The sequence below is a fragment of the Gymnogyps californianus genome, chromosome 1 (assembly GCF_018139145.2).
Source record: "Gymnogyps californianus isolate 813 chromosome 1, ASM1813914v2, whole genome shotgun sequence".
NCBI classification, from domain to species: domain Eukaryota; kingdom Metazoa; phylum Chordata; class Aves; order Accipitriformes; family Cathartidae; genus Gymnogyps; species Gymnogyps californianus.
Genome location: NC_059471.1, coordinates 216610527 through 216624924, shown reverse-complemented (window position 1 = coordinate 216624924; position 14398 = coordinate 216610527). Strand labels below are relative to the sequence as shown.

The following is a 14398-nucleotide window of genomic DNA, read 5'->3' as shown; positions in this document are numbered from 1 at the left end:
TTATCAAGAGAGGTTAGCGTCAGAGAACAATTCAAAGGCACCGTCATTTATCACTTTGGCAGGTAACGTGGCTGGGAAATGCAGTTTTTCTAACAGGGCACCAGGCATGTGACACGCTGATGAAACAGCAAGGGAATATAGCACCAAATCATTGTAATAAAGTGAGATCATCCTTTTATTGTGTCCTAGTTAATCGTGTGTAAATCTACTGGTTTATTTCATTGTCCTTTGTGAGTAAAAATGGAAAGATTTTTGATATTATGCTTAAGGGACGACTCTGATTTATCTATTTACCGACCTGCTGGGAGGTGTAACTGATTTGGATTATTCTCCCTGTCATATGCAGCAACTTCCAACCGCTTAAGCCTAGGAGAGAAAATTAATGACACGATTAACCTTTCTGCAACTGGAATGAATCTACCAAGTGGCAGACAAGAGTCCTGTTTGCGCTTTAATCTTGGGTATTGCACAAGGCCGTTGGTCAGCCCTTGGAAAAGAAGGCAAGCAGCCCTTCGTCCTCCACCCTTCCATCTGACCTCCTGCCCCAAGCCTTTTCCAAAGGAGGTTCAACACAAGAGACTCGGCCATCAGCAAGGCCAGGTAAACAGCTTCCCTGCCTATTAAAAAAAAACCCAAGAAGTTACACAAAGTGTTATTTTTCTTGGAGATTTACCCTCTCTAAAATCATGTTGTTACAATGCAAAATTAGATCTGGGATTTTCAAAAGAATCTAAAGTAATTAGTTGCCCAATTCCCACTGGATTGCCAAGGGAGTTAGATCCTAAATGCCTTTGGCTCTTTTGGAAAAGCCCTTCCATCACAGAAATTCATAGGATGGCTCAACAAAAACTACAGAAAAACAAGTACTGAGTTTAGCACAGTTTCAGAGTTATTTTCATAGCACTTTACAGGGCCTCTCAACCACTACTACGCTGGCAATAGTAGGCACCACCACCAAGTTTTCCACCAAAAAAGCTTTGGGAAACAACATTTCACCCACAGAAACGATGGTAAAAAGTCATTGCGTGACATCGTGTCAACACTGTAATACTAAAAATAAAAGGCAACGCTCCAGTAAATAAAAGCACCAGAACCACATCAGTCAAAAACACAGCATCTAAGCTAAGCACACACGTATTTTTCATTTTCTTCTCCTAGTGCCACTCTTTGATGTTTTTTCAAGCAAATCCAAAGCAGAGGGAGTCCAGCTTTTATTACTGGAAAGAATGAATTAACAATGCAACACATTTTATTATTATTTTAATCAGTTTCCAGCTCACAGCTTCACCGAGAGTACCCCAACAATCACACATTTCTTAGGCCATTCCCAGTAAATGAGGACCCAAAGAGCTTTACAAGGCATTTAATTACATACTAAGAGTAGAATGACTGTATACAGGCCACATTTAATTAACTAATTCCCTCATCTTCCCCTTTTCTCAGGTGAAAATGGGTTTCCATGGTTCCTAGCATGGACACAGTTACTGTCTTTTCCAGTCGTTTGCTTACAAGTAACAATTAACATGTGGATTCTAGAATAAATACTGCTGTTATTTTTGCACATATATTCTATATTTTGATAGATATGAGTCTGTCTTATTCTTCAAGTGGGTCTTCAACACTGCAATATTTGAAGCTATATATAGGAGTGTGCTGAAGGCCCATATTCAAAGAACAGGAAAGAGAGAGGGGGAAAAAAGGGCTTGTCTACAGACCACCAGCTACCAGCAGCCTTGGATGGCTACCATCACTCATATTTGTTGCACGAAATAGGAAGCTTCGACATTCAGTCTTGCCAACTTTGATCATTGACTGATCAACCATAAACATGGCAAACTAATTTGTAACGTGGAAGTGAAGAGCAGTCTTGTCAAGCCTGGAAGCTCAAGCTGGACGATCGCAGAAGAACAAATCTGCATACGAAACCGATGTGAGGCCTACCATCTCTTTGAAGTTTGCACACCAAGACAAGAGGAACACAGATAAAGGAGGGAAGGGAAAGACTACAAGAAACTCAGATCTAGTAAAACCAAAACATTTTCAAATTGCTCCTCCTTAAAGACGCAAGGTATTTACTATGGGCAGAAGACAGAACGACAACAAAAATAAAGTGCCGTCAATATTATTTTTATCACTTTTGGGAAAATGGGGTGGTTACAGAAGATTCTCAGCTTTCTTTTTAATGGTTCCTAGTGGTCAGCTTCTGAAGCAGATCTTCAAAGTTAAATCTTTAAACAGAGGGAATGCACATTTCAGTATTGAAATTTTACTCTTTTAAATTGGAAAACCCACTGCGGTCCTTGGCTTACCAAACCTGCAGGGCCACTGACATCAGGAAATGATCAGGCTTACTTCTCCCTTTCTGCGTTTGCTCTGGTTTGGTGTACCAAACTGGCCAGCATAGGGCAAATTGAGAATTAAAATAATCATGTACCTTGAAACGAAGCAGTACTGACTAAATCAATTCCCTTTTCCTGCTTCCACAAGTTCAGGATTTGGGCTCTTCTGTTATCATCAAGCTCATTTTCTCCTGATGTCTCTAAACCCTATTTTGGTGGCTGCGTTTGGTGAAGGCATATGGGTTGGGAGTTCCACAGAGCGCAGCCTGCCAAGGAAACGGGGTTTGCAGAAACACGCTGTACAGTTATTTAGAATTTATGTAAATCCCTGCAAGTTCCATTACCTACTGCTGGCTCTGGGCCAGTCAAAACACATAGATGTACATGGTATGTGGTTAGAGAAATACCCACTAAACGATCATGCAAATCAGTATCCCACTTGATAAGGCAGAGGAGTGCATATCTCACATTTAAAACTTGATTTTTGGTGTTGCAAACGGCATAAGGGTCCAATCAGAAGGCCCATCATACCTTTACGTATCGAGCGCTAAAACCAGTTACGGATTAGTAAGCCTTCTCCAAAGAGTCTAAAAGCATGTAAAACTAACAAAAAATAAAACTAGATTGTTAACTACATGAAACAAAATTAAATTTTTATTTTAGTTCAGATTTTTTAAATAGTCTTTTTTGTTCATTTAAAAAAATGAAATCAGAACATTGATACTAAAGAAATAAAAATCAGCCTGTTTCAAAGTCTGGCCATATCATATTGGCACTTTTGAAGCACACGACATCAGCACTTCCCACAAAGAAGCAAGACAGAACAGAGGTATGAAGTGCCATTCAGATTTTCCATTTCAGCCACCAAAAGAGAGAGAAAGCAGCTTCTCCCAAGTTTATTTCTGACAAGTCAATCTGTTTTGTTTTGTTTTTTTAAAATTCATGTTTAGATGTCAAAAAACGCTGACTTACAATGCCATTACCAGAACACCGCTGAGCGTAACAGAAGGATTTGGGGGCGGAGGGGCGTTGTTTGTTCTCAACGTTGGGAGTTTGTCATTTCCTGCAAAGCATGCAGGCTTCGAGCTCTTCAGCCTCGCTCAGTCCAGAGATCACCAGTGAATCATCAGCCACTTGCTGGTGGTTTGTACGTACGCATTTGCACTATATATATATAGAAGCAGAGCCTATGTTCTCTTACAGCTGAGTACTTTGGCTGAAACTTGGTGAAAGCCTTGTACAGCTGAAATTGCTTAAGCCAAAGAATAAATGCAAACTAAGTAATTAAGAAAAAATATTAAGGCTGATTCTATGCTTAAATACTTTCTCACCATGTCCTGCCAGTCATGTACATACCCTCAGGCATCACAGTCCAACCATTTCAGATTCAAGTCTTCATTATCTATAACCAGAGTTCACATTACCCATTGAAACACATATGCATATATAAACCCAATGACAAATTACTCAAAAATCACTGAGAGCTATTTGCAGACTTCCTAAATAAAACCACTTCAAAAGGCAGCTGGTCAGCGCAACCATTAAAAAAGTACAAAATAAACAAAATATCAAAGCCTGCAGATGATCAGCAAAACAGTCATCTCCAATTTTTGTTGGGTGCTTTGCATATTCATGTCCTGATTCTCAGTGGCGCAGAGCATCCATAATGTCAAGAGAAACAAACAAACAAAAAAATTAGAAACTCTTACTAAAAACAACAAAAACCTCACACAATATACTCCCTCCTTCTACAGTATCAAACCAGGCACACTAAAAATAACAGAAATACTTCCAAACCTTCCCATTTGTTTCACTGACTCAAACATTAGGTCCCCCATGTGTAAAATACAGAATGGCATCACCCTGGTGAGATCAGATGACTAAGTCACTTTGATGATGAGAAGCATGCTGTGAAGTAGATGTTCCTAAAATGTTTTATGTACACTACTAGTGATACACAACACATTTCAAAGTGGTGCCTATGTGTCCAGAGCTGCAGCAGCAACAGCTTCCACGTGTATGTGCGCAGACTTGCGGTTGCCTTCGCAAGCGATAAGGAGCTGCTGTTGTCCCACCTACAGTGTTAGATCCTCACATACGCATGTCCATAAATGCTGCGCCTTCTCTTCTTGCTCGGGCCCTGGAGCGAGGCTGAGAGAGTAGTATTGAAGAAGAAAGGGAAAGAAGGAACAAAGATGGGGGGAGAGGTGTAAAGGGATGCATGTGTGTGAATGGAGAGCAACAAGAGGCAAGTAGCCTGGCTTGCAGAATGAATGAGAAAGAGAAGAAATTAATACCCTTGCAGCCCCTTCTCAACGTAACAGATATAACCCTGACAGTTTCTATCTGAGCAGGGCTGAGCTTCTTGACACACGTGGCCTCAGCTCTGGGAGCTCATTGCTAGGGGCTCACTTGCAAACACACCTATCTATGAGCAAAAAACAAGGCAAATAAGATAATGGAAAGAGAAATTTTAGAAAGGGTTTTTGCTAATGCAATTCTTCTTTCCTAGTTCACAAATAATTACTGAAAAAAGCATGCAGGCCCCCAAAAACGAAGTTGAGATTTCATATCAGGAAAGAAACAGCAAGAGCTGGTAAACGTCAGGAAAAAAAAAAGATTCTACCTTACAGTTTTGTAAATGTCACGCATGGTAAACACAACAAGTACACAGCACGGGAGCGGAAAGGCTTTTAAGCAAAACAGTTTCCAAACATTTCCCTCGGATATCAGCTACTCTCTAACATTAGCAGGAATTTGCCTGCATGAATCCCTCATGCACTGCTGTCAGATTAGACGTCTTGCAGTGAGGACATGATGAGCATTTGGCCTTTTCCTGTTCACAGTATTTTTATGATGCTAGTAAGAGTACGACTCACTGCCTTTAAAGCTAGTCACACAGGGACTAAGTGTGAATAAGCTCAGCACATCAAAAGAGACGTGGTTTTATAGTCCTATAAAACATGTCTACAAATGCTGATGAACTACTTGTAGTCTCTCCTAATTCTAGCTGACAGCGGGAATAAAGTGCAGCGGACATTGACAGTACCCGAAAAAAAAAAGCACATCAGACCTAACAAAACTGTTCGAGAATCTAGGGAAATGGTTAAAATGAAAGATACTGCACATATCTGCAGCCAAGTTTCCATTTCTTCTACATCATCCCATTAATTAACAGTTCCAAGAAGATGAAGGCTAACAAGCAATTTACAGGCTGGAAATTTTGCATGCTTTATTTAGAATACCCATATTCCTGTTGGCAGTTTGAAACACAGACTTCACATCAGGTGTGACGGCCACTTCACATCCTTCTTAGCCCTCCTCAGCAAACTTTCAGCTTGCGAAAGAAAGGCTTCCAAGTGGCATCGTTGGAACAAAGGCTGCAAAAAATTCCGTGCTCTCAAGCTGTATAAATTAGAAAGCATTTGACAATGGCCCAGGATTCAAAAGGCACAGGTTTCACGCCAACTGCCAAATATCGAAGTAGGGAACATGTCATTCCCCCATTCTGTATTCCCAACCTCTGCTTCCTCAGCGCAGACCTTCTCTTAGCCCAGCACCTAGCAGAGCTGACTTCTACTTTCACAACTATGCTAAACAGCTTTTTGAAATTATTTACCAATGGGGCTCTTTACAAGAATTAGTGCACCTTTTTCCTCCTTCAGAAGACAGTCTAAGTATATGCTTTTAACTCACATGGATTTAGCTACTTTAAATATTTGGGCATAAACTCCAAAAGCCCTTTAAAACTGTAACTTTGTAACTATGCTCAACTATTAAAAGGAAAATCCACCTGAACTGAAGAGCCCTTCAAGTACAGAGCAGCTTGATGCTCTACAGCATGGACAGAAGAGGATGAGTTTTTTCCTTGCTCACATACCTGCAAACATTTCATTAAATGAGCCAATCTTTTTTAAAATCTCCCAAACCGTAAGCTCAGTGACCTCTTCTGCAATAAACTGCACAAGTGATTGTACACTGTTCAAACAATTCATTTTTATGCAGGGCTTTATCTCTTTGAACTTTAGCGTAAACGTTAGTGTTTATGAAATACATTGGATCAACAGCTCCAGGATAAAAATGACTCTCGAAACAAAAGCTGTTAACGCAGTAGTATCCGCACAAACTTCTGCTGTGTCACCCTGCTAATATAGCACAGTTCAGTTAACAAGGACCATTCCTGGGAAAGACAATAATCCAATGTTCGTAGCCAGCTCAGCTCTGGACCTCTTCCAGGTACCTGTTACCAAAGCAATTCAGTTAGTTTTAAACACACTTCACTTCAGCCAGAATCATTCAGTTAAAGAGAAAACAGATCGATTTTGTGCATTTCTACTTCATATTCTTTGTTTTTAAAAGGACAGTATGCCATTGCTATCTCGTTCTTTGCCCTTCTAGCTGCATCATACATCCCAATGCTATGAAATCTCTTTGCGCTTGCTGACACAGTTTTTCACCTTCATGAAGGTGATTTCCACCATTCTGAATTCCAAGTGCATCTTCTTAAGAGCTTAAGAAAGGTACCAAATTACTTTCTGTTTCAAAATGTAAGGAAAAGACTTACATCATTAGGTAAGTTGGAGCAAATCTATAAACTTAACAGAGGCGAGGCAGGACATTACATACCTTCTTGGCAAGACCAAAATTTAAAGAAATACCTTCCTGCAAAATAATCCCATCCCTTCCTAGATTCAGAAAGATGGCACTTTTCCTGGACCATAAACTTTCACAGAAATTCTCATGCTGTTAGTAGTATGTATTTGCAGAAAAAAAAAAAGTTGTGTAACACTCACTGTGCTAGATTTCTCAATGCATGCTCTGAGTTCACTTCAAATAAGAAATGGGGGAAAAAAAGTGCCAAGTGACCTACTCTAATTATCTAAATTCCATTTTTAAATATCAGCATCCTGGAGAGTAGAATGCTCTCTCTCCCACCTTCATGCACCCGAGATTGACTGAAACTGTATTTTTCAAAAGCTGCAGTCAAATCACTTTCATGACCATCGTCCTCAGCTAAATGAGAGATGAGCATTAATGAGACAAACCAGTCAGGAGTCAAGGGCATCAGTTCCACACATTTAAGTATTTAAAAGGAACCAGAAACACTGTCAGGCACATTATTTTGAGAACAACCACAAAACCATTAAATTTCTGCGAAGAGACCTTCTGAAAAATAATGCTGCTTTAGGTTCAAAATATTACCTGGTGAGCTTCCCAAACGCAACAGCAATTTCATATCTTGCTCTGACATTTCCACCAGTATTTATGGCATATTAACACTAACACCTCTCATCCAAGAATCTTATTTTACTTTGCAAGTATTAACTGTGTCACAAATAGTTCATTCATCCTTTAAATGCAAAGGTTCAGCAAAAAGAGATTTGGTTACCTATTCCAGGACACACTTACTCAACTGAAGAGTCAGACAGCATCACGGCTGCATAGAGATTCAGAGCTCACGACTGGACATCATTCCTAAGCTCCTGCTCTTAACATCACAAGCCATTTTAGTAAGTGTTTTGCACAGTTGACAGACCTGTGCTGAGCCACCCAGGGTAGGAGCAAATACCACCTTGTTTTTGCATGAGCAGGTACCTTGAGGTGCTGCTCCATACAACACCTTAGGCTGATGAAAGCTGCAGTTGCCAGGATAAACCCTTCACTTTCCTTCTTCATGGTGCATTCCCTCTCGCTCACTCCTGTGCCAACAATGACACAGTTCAAGGACCCGAGCAAGCAGAAAATGCAGCCAGCAGAAAATACTTGGCCAAATTAACTCCCTCAAATTAGATTACTGTCAGGAAAATGAGCAACGCTGCCAGAGCAAGGAAAGCATCCTGGGCTGCGGAAGAGGAAGAAATGGGATCACAGCACAGCTGGCTTAGATCTGCATAGACTGACATGGAGTTGAATCCTCTACACCTCCATTGAGTAACTGAGTACTAAGACTGCTGAACTCCACTGTCTTTCCCCTGGTCACCTGTGTGCCTAAGAGGACAAATACTTTTTGCCATTAATTCACTTACAAAATCACAGAGTGGCTCAGCTTACAGCAGCAGCGCCATGAAATATATCTCCAAGTGCTCTAGCAGTACTCCTGGAGAAGTATGGCATAGCAAACGCAATTTAAGTGCAGCTTTTCTGGGAGATCGCTCACGTTGCTGGCCATCAGACCTAGCTGTGTACTGCAGAACTACTCCATCTCCCGGCTCAAATCCCACATTCGCGTGTCATTCCTCTTTATAAGGAAGGATATGTCACACAGCCTCTGGACGGAGGAGCATCACATGCAATGAGAGAGGCTTTCTTGATCAACAGTTTCTGGTTTCTCCAGCTCTGCAGCAACAGCAAAGTAGTGTGTGGGCAGAGAGTAGGCTTCGATTTCTCTTGCTCCAGTTTCCTTATGGTGTTTCAGTAATGTTTCGGCTGCTAAATCACACCATTTTTGGAAAACACCCGAAAGCATTAGACAGAAGACCCCAAAAAAGGAAAGTAATAATTGTCAGTGTCTTCTCAGCAGACAGACCACCAGACAGCCTGCTAAAGATACGATGTATGTCCCAGAGTATATATGCGATTTTCCCTCTCTTTTGCAGAAGCAAGAAAATAGATACAGACCACTCTCAAAAAAATTGAGATCCATCAACTACAAATACTACCAGTACAAAAGGAGGGCAGATCTCTTCCTTGGAGGCAAATAACACCAGCCTAAGCTGTTAAAAGGATACTGAGCACACATGGAGATGTCTTTGGTATTTTCTCCAGCAGCGGGGGTACTGCACTGCGACAAAATAGCTGACAGGGTGATCATGCTATCACTAGAAAGGTGACATTTCTGAAGAAGCTGAATGAACACTGGTATTATTCAGCAGGGACAGATGCTTCTCTCTCATCATGGTATCAAAAGACAGTGCTAAAAAAAGGTGAATGAACTGTTAAAAGTTCTGTGCTATAGATAACAGCAAGGAAGAACCATCACACCAAGTATGAGTGACTGCTATAGCATGTCCGCCGGCTGTCAGTCCCCCGACACTGATACAACAGGACAGAAAAGCCCTTATCTGGGCTAAGGAGATTTAGCCTAGACTGAAAAAGTAAAACACCACAGAAAGACTATGCTGCACCCAAAACCTTCTGCCTTCTTCCCAAGCATGTACACCACTGTGCCTTTCACACAGCAGAGCCTTCATAATTTGGGATGGGATGATGCAGCATATATATTGAATTGTGCCAGAAAAACTCAGAATTCCTTCACTGCATTGTCCTGAAGCAACTATTCACGTCAGTACATCGCTAACTGCCGTTGTAACACAGCTCACAGTTGTCTCCAGCCGAGTACTTGGTCCTACAGTAATTACGCTCTTCAGAAGGATATTCCACCCACTCCTACACTGAAGAGCTAAATTAGCTCCATGCACAAAATGCCAAGTTAAAATTTAAACAAGTTTCAAATCTCTCCTGTTGGTACGGCAATACGACTACAGGCGAAGCTGGCTCCGGTACAAGTAAATAACTTCAAACTGTGTTTTCCTGAACAAGGCTGCTCTAATATTTTGACAAACTGATTTTTTTGTTTGGTGGGTTTCTAGCACTCTAATACCCCACTCTAAAAGGTCACTCTGTCTTCCTCCTGACAAGTTCAGTAATATTCTTCCATTCTCAGAGAAGGTCAAAAATATATAATATCTGCATGTTCAGCATCTAAACATTGCACAACACTGTGCTACCTATCTAATACTATACCACAGTGCTCAGTGCAGTTATTAGGAAGCGTTCAGAAATTCACCTACAAAAAAAAGCTGCTGAAAACAACTCTCTCACATTTCCCACAAAGGACAATTTCCAGCCCACCATGAGTGCACATTACTGCTTTTGTACAGAACTATAAAGAGATAACCTTGCTGTAACGTATTTCACATGCAGAGATGCACAATGTACATGTGCAAAAGATTATCCATGTGAATTGCAGAGTCATGTGATATTGTTCTAGCATGATGAATAAACTTCATTCATTACGATCTGCAGGAATTGTATCGTTTCCCTGATGCACCCTGCCACAAACTCACTTCCTCCAAATTTTCATCCTCCCCCAACAGCAGGCACATTTAAATAAACACTTAAAACTGAGTTTTCTGCTCCCCCCGCCACAAACGTAAGATCTCCTCTCAAAAAATTATTCTTCTTCAGAAAAACAGAATATAAATAATTTAGGTTTGGGATCAAAGGCTTTCTTATACTGTAAGGTAAAAAAATTTTCATCCACTCCGATGGAACTAATGTACAAAAAACCCACAAGATTTTGAACAAAGAAACGAAAGAGTTCCTCCTTTCCGTGTCAGTCAATGCTCATCTCTTACCCTAAAACAGCAAGAGATTATGGATCTTAAAGTGCTGCTTTTATGCATTATAAAAGCCCTTTTGGAAGCTTTTCTGACTCCCTCCGACACCAGTGCTGTCAGGCCAATAGCAATGAAACCTTTACAAGTGGGTTGTTTATTTTTCTTGGCATGCATTTTATAGAAAGCTTGGTGAAATATTTCTTCCCAACACGGAAAACACATTCACTCTCTATATGTGTACACCCACACATGCTTCTGTATAGATGTTTATCAATGTTGTTTGGAATAGCCAGTATAACTCACTCCCAATTTCACTACTGATGAGGAACGAAACCATTACAAACTCTCACTGATAACGGGGAATTACCAGCCTTGGCATTCTGCTTCACTGAAGATAAAATCTTGGAGGATTCTTACTCCCAAGGCTTTGTCCTCCTGGAGCAACGTCTGCAGAACTCAAAGCTCTTAAAGTTTTTCTAGACCTCATGAATGACAGTAAGATGGCTGGAGGTACCCCATGCCAAGCCCGTTCCTCACATCCTTAAGTTTAATTCTTCCCTTTAATGGGGCCAGACAGCTTCAATTCTGTGACATTCTTTTGTTTAGAAAACCCGTCAGTAACCTCCGACTAGACATTCCTGATCAAATTTTTGCAAGAAGAATATTGAAGGGAGGTGAAAAATTGTATCACGAAGAAAACTGATCAAGATTCTTTAATAAAAATACTAACTCCTCTAGAAAGACAAACAAGTGGGAAAGGAGACAGTGGAGGTGATCAAAGGCCCATACCTTACATTCACGAAGTATCTAAATACACACCATACACACAGATGGCTATATTTGTGTAAGCAAAAAAGCCATGTGCATCACTGCACAGTTAAACAAGCCTTTAGAGCAACAGCTAAATAGACCTGTGCCCTACAATGAAAAACCGTGTTAGAGTAGGAGGCAGAGAGCATTTTTCATGAACAGGCCAGAGGCGGAATGACCATCATAAATCTTGCCACCTCTTGTAAATAATGCCAGGCTCATTTCTTTGACCACCTCTATCAAATACTGGGTGAGTTCTACATCTGTGTACTATATATAAAGGCAATTCCAAAATAAATAAATAACAAACTCTAACGTGCATGTGTTAGCCTCACAGCAAGAATGAGAGAACAGATATGTGACAGATGATAGCTCTGCTGCTTGTGAGAGTCTCAGATACTAAGGTGATAGGCATGGTACCAGAATAAAGCCTAAGCAAGGTACAGCTTTAGTACGCGACAGTTAAGAATAAGAATCAAATAAGAATTCCCTGAAAACATGCTGGCAGCAAATGTCTCAACTGACTATAACCAAGCCATAATGACAAGAGAAGACAAGCGATTAGAGCTGTGACACTTTATAAGACAGGCATGACATGGTAACACAGAACAAAAATGTCACTGTTTGAAAGCTTCTGATAGATCACTTCGTAGGCAAAAGGAAGCAACCTTTCCCTACACCACAGGGATGAATCCACAGAATTTTTTTTGCTGATATTTAAGCTCTCTGGATTTTAACAGTCTGTTATAAATGTGGCCACTTACCAAAAACCAAGACAAATTCCAGCACAGCTGTCTCTTGAGTATGACAGGTATTCTCTGGTATTCTGGTTATAAAAGCTGTTTCAAGCTGAAAATGTGCCCACCTGAAGGATTCTTACCTGCAAGACATCTTGGATCTTCACCCACACATCAACCATGTCATAGAGCTTGATATCACCATCATACTGGCTGCAAGGAGAGGCCACTGTTTGCTGAAGGTGTCCAAGGACAACAGAGTGCGCAGCAGCCACAGCGTTGAACTTGTCAAAGAGAAGCTCTAGCAGTTCCAGCAGTAACCTGTAAACCATCAAGACAACCTCCACTCAGTTTCTAGAGGACACCATAGGCACGCAGTCATGCAGCACATCAGAGCAGCGGGCCAGGAGTCAGAAGACTGTAACTTCATATATCCTGTTTTGTGACAGATGCGTGCAAGCGGGGAGGTCACCTAGCTTCAAACCCTCTCTGTGGGCTTCAGGTGACTAACTTCAGCTGTTAGCAGCTCAGGTTTGGTACCTAAATACTTCTGAGGATCTTTCTTCTCAATGTGTTCCTCTTTAATGTGTTCTACTTGGGAGTATAGGAAAGACAAATGCATTTGTAACTACACAGTAACTACACTCCAGTGCCATGACATTAGAGACCATTTTAAGTTCCCAGATAGAGCTGCAGACAGGGAGGGAGACTACGTGCTTTTCCCCTAGAAGAAAGTAAGAGTCTCAAGTCAATAAAAATTGACTTAGCCATACAAACGGAACACAAGATATTCATTTTGAATTATGAAATGAGTAGTATGGCAGGTTTTAAACAACACGAAAGATCAGAAACCTAAAACATCAAGCCTCATCAACTGCATCAGTTATCATGATTTTACTACTATATGGAAGGTGCTACAGCTATAACCTCATCTAAATGTACTACACTTTACCGGCTCCTATGGCTTCCTTACTGCCCAATTATTGTAATTAACGTACCTCTGCCAAGTCCTAAATATTTTGTGATAAGGCAATGACTCATCACATTTTTTATTATTGGAGAAAAGAAAAACTCTGATCAAGTTCATTGCCGTTTAATGAGCAATTCAAGTACACATGTAACCCCAACAAAATGTGAAGATAACACTTCCCAAATCCATATGTTAGGCACTTCTAGCTCTGACAGACAGGCTCCATCACATTTAACTGCAGCAGCTTAGGAGTTACCACATGCTTGCTGTGTCTACCCATCAGAAGTTGCTATCCCCAGAGCAGGACAGAAGATCCGCAGCAGAATCAGAGTTGCACCCACTCCTTAACCACCACCCTTCAGTCTTCTGTGTTAGCCAACGATCACGAATGAGGTGTGTGCTCATGCCTCAGCCACTTCATTTCAGAGTGCTGAGGATCTGCATACATCCACTTTCATCAGCTCTTTAAGCCAGCAGCTGGTTAGTTAACTGCTGTAATTAAGAAGCTGTTGCACATTTGCTGCTGTTACCACCAGATGGTAAGAGTGGCCTAGCATGATGCTGTGGCTCAAACCACCTACCTTAGCCTACAGCAATCCTAGACTGAACTTCTAGTCTGCAAAGGACAAGTGGCAGCTATTGTTTAAAAGAAATGACTATCAGCTTACTGTGTCTCATTCATGTACTACAATTTTACATATATAGATATATATGCACAGCATTATACAGCAATCTCTTGTGGATCTCACATGGGCCATTCACCTACCGATGATGTCAACTACAGAGCTCAAATGGTTAAGCAGAAGAGCACCTTGTTTCAATAGAAAGAGCCACTGGATAAGTCTGGGAGGATACAGTGAGGCATAGCAGAACGGGTCAACTGGCCAGATGTATGTCATATTAAAAATAAAGATGTGTTTAGGAGTCATGGTACTCATAAGAAACACAGGGACATTAATTTGCCATACCTTAAGTGACCGTAGAACTAAGACACGTATTTAAGCAAAACAAAAGAAACTGGTGTGTATATCCATTTTCTTCATATTTAAGAATAGCAACAAATGCCTAAAGAAAAGTGTTATTGGTACCAACAGAGAAAACATTGCTTTTTTACATGTCTTTACAAATTTAAGTAAGATGCTGGCAGAGGATAAACAGAAGTATACAGGACATGACGGTAAAGACAGCACCAGAAAAGACAGC

The 14398-nt window shown here is 40.8% G+C and overlaps 1 protein-coding gene across 3 annotated transcripts in view; it reads right to left on the bottom strand.

Annotated features, from left to right (window-relative positions):
- Positions 1-14398, bottom strand: part of EXOC4 (exocyst complex component 4) — a 417970-nt gene that overhangs the window by 334523 nt on the left and 69049 nt on the right. For all 3 annotated transcript variants that reach the window (XM_050900532.1, XM_050900548.1, XM_050900541.1), the window contains exon 7: positions 12369-12546. In XM_050900532.1, the coding sequence (XP_050756489.1) occupies positions 12369-12546 (178 nt within the window). The remainder of the gene's footprint in view (positions 1-12368; positions 12547-14398) is intronic.